Below are 7743 nucleotides of genomic sequence, written 5' to 3' on the forward strand. Positions count from 1 at the left end.
CATTATCCAAGTCTATAATCATAAGAACTTCATTACAGGACCTTCCTTACCTCTCGTTGGCTGTTACACTCCAACAAGATTTAGATGTTTCCAGTCTATAATACAACAAGAAAATTAGTTATTGGTGCTTAGGGATTAATTCAGTATTAAATCTCAGCTAACTTGAAATGTTTCTACTAGTCCATTTGCAGAAGAACAGGAAAAGGAGATGTGGGTGTATCTCTTAACAAGCGTGTGGACCTTGGTTTGTTTACTTGTCTGCTCTGATATTACTTACTCCTATGACATGTGAATTTTTACAACAAGAACCCAAAGCTAGTCTGTGTCCATTTGTGTGGTGTATATGCAAAACATGGCCAATCAGAACACTATGTATTTCTCATGAGTGATCAATCCACTGATTTCCTTCTATGCCATTTCTGAGGTATTAGTAAAATTTCTTCTCTGTTTTAGGATTGCTGAAAAAGTTAACAACTCTAAAAGTAGATGACAATCAACTTACAATGCTACCCAACACAATCGGAAAGTAAGTACCCAAACCATCCCATCAGCCTGAGTGTGACCAAAAATAACAAAACATAGCTGCAGATTCTTCATTTAGACTATATTTCATCTGGTTGATGTTTGTATACATCTTTGTACATACTTTATATCTGACCACTGAATCAGCTACTGCTATAAAAGCTACTGCTATAAAATGAAAAATTGCCAGTCATGAACCTTTCTCAAGCAAGTTATTATCAGATCTGCAATTATACTGTTAATGGTATTTTCCAGAAAGTATCAACCTGGTACTTTTTTTAACTGAGTAGCAGATATAAATTCACTTAAATATTTATTGTAAAAGGGAATCAAGTTTTTAAGTCTTGGTAATAAGTACATAAAGAAATTACACTCTAATAATTTTGTGTATATAGAAGCTTGATATATTTTTCGATACCAAAGAGAAAAGCATTTGCTTATCTAGCATTAAAGAAAAAGAAAAAGAAAAAAAAAACTTGGGCTGGATAGATGATTTAGCAGTTAAGAGCACTGACTGCTCTTCCAGAGGTCCTGAGTTCAGTTCCCAGCAATGGCTCACAACCATCTGTAATGGAACCTGATACCCTCTTCTGGTGTGTTCAAAGACAGCAACAGTGTATTCACATATATAAAGTAAATAAATCTTTTAATAAAACTTGAATAAAATCTCTACATTGCCTTAAAGGACAAAACATATTCACATTTTTTATTAACTGATTTGAACATAAATTGCTAACAGCATGTAGTTTAAAATACATTATGGACTATTATGTTCTATGTTTCACTGAAGTGATTTTATCGACAATGTATGAAATGAGATATCAAAACAAGCCATTTCCAGCCTGAACTCATGTGGGATCACTCCTGTGAGGCCATTCCATCAGGTTTTGGCCATCTCATCCTCGTGTGGAGTATATAAGCCTTTTTACATGACAGATTTCAGTATACTTATGAAAAAAAAAGATTCAGTTAAAAAAAAGCTATGTTTATTACTATTACTTAACAAAGCCACCACCACTACAGGATAGATGGTAACTTTATCCCTGCCTTTACTTGTCCCATCTGTCCTTTGCCAAGTGGATGAGCAGCCATTTGTCTGGGAAGTTTCACCTCTAAAGAGGGAACAATTCAGAAATTTAAATTTACACATTCTATTTTGGAGACCAGTAAAAGCCTCAACCACTGACAAAATATTCAGACAATTTAGTATGCTTCTGTAGTTACTTCCATTTTCCCCAACAGAGAGAAAATGTAGTTCTTTGGGGTTGAACAAAAACAATTTTCCTTATCAGTCTGATTTCCTTCAAAATTCACTTCCCAATTAAATGCTTAGGCACTGATCTTTCTTCACTGGGTCAAACTCAAGGGAACTGAATTCAAATTCATTCATCACCACAAAGCCTGTGATTGACATTTTGCCTACAAGTTTGCATTTCCTATACAAACTAATTTTTTTAAGACAAAATTAAGGGATTAGATAAGACAACTGTGGGCACAGGAGAACTGCTTTCTCAGGAAGAAAAGACAACTGGTTTTGATCTCCTAGAGAAGTAGCTCCTGCCCATAAGTGTGGTTCTCAGCCTCTATTGGCCTCTTATTGCCTGAGAGATAAACTAGGTTCTGGAGTCTGATTTAATCCCAGACATACTTAGGACCAGTTCCCCAATCTGGCAGTCTACACCCAAGTTTTTACATCTGCCCAGTGTAGGATTTGTTTTATACAAGTTGGTGTGGACTAAGTCTCTCTACCTCCTTCCCAGCAGCCAGGAAGTATTGCATAAACTCAACTAAAGTTGGCCTTTGAGCTTAGTCATCATCAGCATTTACTCAGGTTCCTTGACTTACAAATGGGGAGAAACCCAAACTAGTCAAATGGTGACTCAATACAGGCATTTATACTATTGTGTTCAAAAGGACAAGACTCATGATCACCAGTCAGCCATCAGCTCTCAAGATGATTGATAGGTAGTAAATAGAGCAACTCAATATCTGCAAGTACTAACAAGATAGAGCACTGAGTCTCCAGGGTGAAACTGCAGGTCCTTAAGAAATTCTCAGATGCCACAAAGCCAGAAGACTTGTGCTGGATGAAAGAAGCAATATCTAAGAGTTGAGCAGGGAAGGTGCCTCCTTAAAGGAGACCTGGTGCTTTAACTGACTATTACTGACATTGCCTTTGATCACCATGGACTGTGTAGACACAGAGATGCACTCTCAGGCTACTGTAACTAGTTAGTCAAATGTTCTTAGGCCCAGGCATCACCACTAGTGGGGATCACAAGACAGTGACCATGAAGAAGTCTAATTTATGATGAAAGGATAAAGGTGTTGTCCTAGAGAAATGTGTTCTGAAGAGTACATAAAGATTCACACTTAGCTGAGAAAGCGGAATACCTAGAAGTCCATGATCACAGCCTTGCGCCCTCTAGTGTACATTCCCAGTGCCACTTCCAGGCTTTGCTGTCACATGACACTCTCCCTACTGCACACCTCAGGAACTGAAAAAACGCTACCACTTACCATCATTACCTTCTCTAGTCCTAGACTCTCTTTCTGGTGTCAAAGTACTAGTACAGTAGCCACTTATGCTGGTCCATCATTGTGAGAAAATCAACTTAAAAGGAGGAAGTTTGTTTTGACTGACAGTGGGCTCAATGCATGGTCACATGACTCTGTTGCTCTGATCCTGTGATACAGTAGAATGCTGTGAGTGTTGGAGAAGCAAAGCTGCTTAACTCACAGTAGCTCAGAAGCTGAGTGAAAGGAAGAGACTGGGATCAGCATACTCTTGAATATTCCACGTGGACCCACCTCCTAAAACTTCTGCCACCTCAGTCACCCATTAGGTTATGGATCTATCCATGCATAAGTCCATTTACTGCATTAGAACCTCCATGATCCAGCTGCTTCACAGAGCTCTGCCACTAATATCCTACAGGAAGATCACAGCCTTCAGCAATTTGGAGGAACATTTCACATCCAACCATAACATCATCCTCCTTGCCTCCCTGGGATGCAAACATGTAGGCTTTGCCCCCACAACTTCCTGAAGATCTATAGGCAGTCAGTAGTTGCTAGGGAAGATAGAGACATTATCTTCAGTGTCAGCTTCTGATAAGTTGTCCACACTTCTGTAATGACGAGGTTACCCATTCTTCTGTAGGCATTCCTAATAAATTCCATGATCCACAAAGGGAAGAGAGGGAGAGAATGAAAAAGTTCAGACTTTGTTGATACAGATTTTATGCCAGTTACTGGAGAAACTACCAGTTAATGTTATAAAATTAAGAATGCTATTGATAAGATACATAAACATAGGTGACACTGGCCTGATTATGACAACTGACACACATCAGCCCCACCGTTCTTCATGTTTCTAGGCTTTCCTTGCTCTTGACTTCCATTGACACAAACTTTGTCTGACTCCTTGGTCCTGTCTTATGTGTTACCTGGAATAGTCTTTACTACTCTTTCTAAGACTTGCTTTGCATCTTGTAAGTCCATGCCTTTAAACTGCAACATCCATCACAGGCTCCTGGGAATCCTGTTTAATAGACAAGCTCTGGTCTAATAGGAATAATAGGGCTTAAAGTTCTGTACCGATCCCCATTGTCCAGCAGACATCTGATTCACAGACAGGCCTGTGTATCAAGGTTCCAGATTTGAGTTTAAACACCACCTGCTTGTGATTCCCTTATACTCCTTACCAAAACATCCACCAGAAAATGTTCTTTCTCCCTATGGTTCCTTCGTGGAAGTGCTGCCAAGGCTGGCTTTTATTTTCTACTCCTTACAGTTTATTACAGTTTATTTTATAGATTATCTTACTCTTCAGTTCCAACTCATGAATTGTATAATGAATCTCAATTAAGGTAGTTTTTAAATCCCAGCTCCGAAATTGTATAAAGCTTCTACAAATGATGGCGCCTAATTTGCTTTTGGTAAATTGTTTCTCTGGAGTTCTCTGTGGATCTGTGCTTGTTGTTAAGAGGTAGAGCGTATCAAGCTGAAAGTGTAGGTAATGGATGTGTCTTTCTATTTAGAACTCTAATGTTCTGACTTTTCACTAATTGCCTTGACTCAGAACGAAAATACAAAATGAAAAATAGGGAAATTATGTAAGTGAAGTGGGTGCCAGGTTAACACATACTTAATTTTCTTTTCGATAAAATTGGTAACTCTCTTTAAAAGTGTGAAAGATACTTACCAAAGATAAACGGGACCACTTAATTCAAAGTTTGATGGCTGGGTTTACAGGGGCAAAGGTTGAGAATTCCATCACAATAACTCATTTTTCAGAAATTTTTAGTGTTATTCTATTCCTTTGATTATTGTTTCAGGGAAGAAATAAGGAAAGTGTCAGTAGATTGAACTAATTCCTCTAAAACTAAGTTGAAAATTAGTACTGACTGTAACAGGAATAAAACAATGACACTCCTTCTCCCAGGGTTTTGGTTTTAGTTTTGTTGAGTGGGTATTTGTTTTACTTGGTTTGGTTTGGTTTGGTTTGGTTTGGTTTGGTTTGGTTTGGTTTGGCTTAGGAAAATGTACTTACTTTGTATGTAAATGTAACTCAGGGCTGGAAAAATGACCCAGTCAGTAAAGAGACTGCCAGCCAAGCCTGAAGATGTGACCTCATGTTCTGTTTTCCCTTGGGAATGTAGTGATGATGTATCTATTCATCTCCTTGGGACAGTAGCCCCAATGAGGTCTGAAACAACACAGCATTTTGATGGTTGTAGAGTCTGTACCCAGCAATGAAATATTTATCAGTGTGTTCTTCTCAGGGCTGTGACCTCTCCTTTGCCCATGGGAGTGTGAAGATGCTCTCTCATCCATCTTTTGGTTGTATCTAATCCCATTACCTCCAAAAGCTCCATATCCCAATCACATGACATTGGGCAGGGCAGGACATCAGCACACAAGTTTTGGAAGAAAGTTATTCAATCTATAATATACACATTTGAAACCTTTAAAGTATATTGTTAATAAATGAGATATGTAGTATTTCCCAGGTTTTTGTGTATATAGGTATGTGTATATGTGCATGAAATACTTGTATGTGCACCTGCATGTGGAAGCCACAAGATAACCTCAGGTGTTGTACCTTAGGCATTCTCTGTCTGCCTGTCTGTCTGTCTGTCTGTCTGTCTAACACACAGTCTTTCTTGGGCATAAAGTTTACTGAATAGACTGAGCTGGATGACAGGAAACCCTAGGATCCTCCAGTCTCCATGTTCCTTCTACTGGGATTGAAGTAATCATGTCCAACCTTTTTATATGAGTGTTGGAAATCCACATTCAGCTCCTCATATTTGAACAGGAAACACTTTACCCACTGAGCTGTCACCTCACTCCTCTGGGTTTTTTTATAGAGTCCTCAGGAATAAACTGTTCAGAGTCATGGAACAACCAAGAGCCACTTGATAACTAGGACATGCGTTTTATCACAGTGTAAACATCATAGAGGGACTTCCTTCCACAAGTGCAGCAGTGAACTTTATAAGATGTTGAAGGAATACCCTCCAAAATACTGACAAAATGTATAGTCTAATAAACACTTTACACAGTAGACTGTTTACTGTCCTTATCAGGAGATTCTGCTGTACAACTTTGCATGCATGGCATTCTGTGTGAGTAGCAGCACAGTAAGTCTGCCTACACCAGCATCACCACACACCCAAGTACATAGTCATACTATATGTTAGGGTGTCACCAAGCAAACAGGGTTCTGCTTCATTTTGTTGTATATTTTGTTTTGTTGTTTCATTTGTTCTGTGTGCTAAAGGGCAGGTCACATGACAGACAAGAACTCTGCAATGGAGCCACTCTCCCAAGTTTAGCAGTAAAAATCCTTCAGGCCCATTATTATTTTTCCAAACCACTGTCATAAATGCCATCTGCCACCCATTAAAAGATGGTTGCACTGCACTTCTGTGTTTGATTACAGGTTGAAGGTATTACAGAAATTTGAAACACACAAATTAAACATATTGCCACAATGATACATGTCTTCTCATTCAGTCACAGGTTATTGAGAAAAACAAAAAAGTAATCACATAGAATTCACTAGTGATGTTAAAACACTCAAAAAATTAAAGTACAGCAATTGTTATGATACCTATGAGGCACATCTATTTCCCCTACTGCCCCCACCAGGCCACAGCATCTTACAGCTAAACTGAAATTGTGCATACTCACTCCCACATGCATGAAATATTTCTGTAGTTTTGACTGGTCAGACAATGCTCTAGTATTATTTAGTATCATTTGGAGAATGTGGAAATTAAGTTTTAAAAAAAAGAGTCTGTCAGTAAGCAGAGTCATTTTCTCTGTTTTCAGCTAAAAAGTGGTAGGGCAGTAGTTTGCACTCTGATGATAATTTTCTCATGCAATCTAAAATACTTTTCCACACTCTTTCTTTTCAATCAATCTAATTGGCTTCCTGGAGAGCAAAGAAAGTGAAAGCATGTACCTGCTCTGGATGGGTGACAATGTTGTGTGTTGTCTGTATAATTATGAGAACTGGACAGTACTTCTAAAAAACATGGTCTCCTCCTCAGTTTGGCCAAACCCAACTCAGATGGGTATTTAAACCCAAAAATGAGTAGGCTTCTTCCATCAACAACAGAGAATTAATCTGCCTGAAGTCTGTTAATGTCTTGTCATTATTTAGAATCAGCCCCACAACTTACCTAAGCTTAGTGGGAACACAAAGGATAAGATATAAGACTTAATCCCCAGGCCAAATTAAGTGAATTGATTTACAATATCTGAACTAAGAATTGTGGAAATCACATTTTTTTCCTTATATTTAGAACTGATATTTAAGAAAGAATAAGTGGGAAGGTAATAAGGCCATCTGAGAAAGGGAGGGTGGGGAGAGCAAAGAGGGGTAAGTATGCTTTACATACATGTATGAGCATGTCATGATGAACCCATTATTGAATACAACTAGTACACACTAAGAGAAACACATTTGAAAGTGAAGAACAAATTTAACTCAGTGTCCCTCTTACCCTAGAAGGGCTTAATGGGTTTAACTTCATTCCTGTTATAAAACTGACAATTCACCAGCTAGATACTCCCTCTGCTGGTCATGAATGAGGACTCAACTCAAAACTCACTGAACGTTGGTCTCTGCCCTGGGCTAAACTAACACATTCACACCAAGTCTGAATCTTTTACATCTGTAGTAAAAGTTTAACAATTCTCTCTCCC

At 38.5% G+C, this 7743-nt stretch overlaps 1 protein-coding gene across 6 annotated transcripts in view; it reads left to right on the plus strand.

The window, feature by feature from the left end:
- Positions 1-7743, plus strand: part of Lrrc7 (leucine rich repeat containing 7) — a 438353-nt gene that overhangs the window by 339460 nt on the left and 91150 nt on the right. For all 6 annotated transcript variants that reach the window (XM_028777579.1, XM_028777577.1, XM_028777581.1 and 3 more), the window contains one exon: positions 454-526. In XM_028777579.1, coding sequence (XP_028633412.1) covers positions 454-526 — 73 coding nt within the window. The remainder of the gene's footprint in view (positions 1-453; positions 527-7743) is intronic.

Source organism: Grammomys surdaster, unplaced genomic scaffold, assembly GCF_004785775.1.
Source record: "Grammomys surdaster isolate TR1022 unplaced genomic scaffold, NIH_TR_1.0 311, whole genome shotgun sequence".
Lineage (NCBI taxonomy): Eukaryota > Metazoa > Chordata > Mammalia > Rodentia > Muridae > Grammomys > Grammomys surdaster.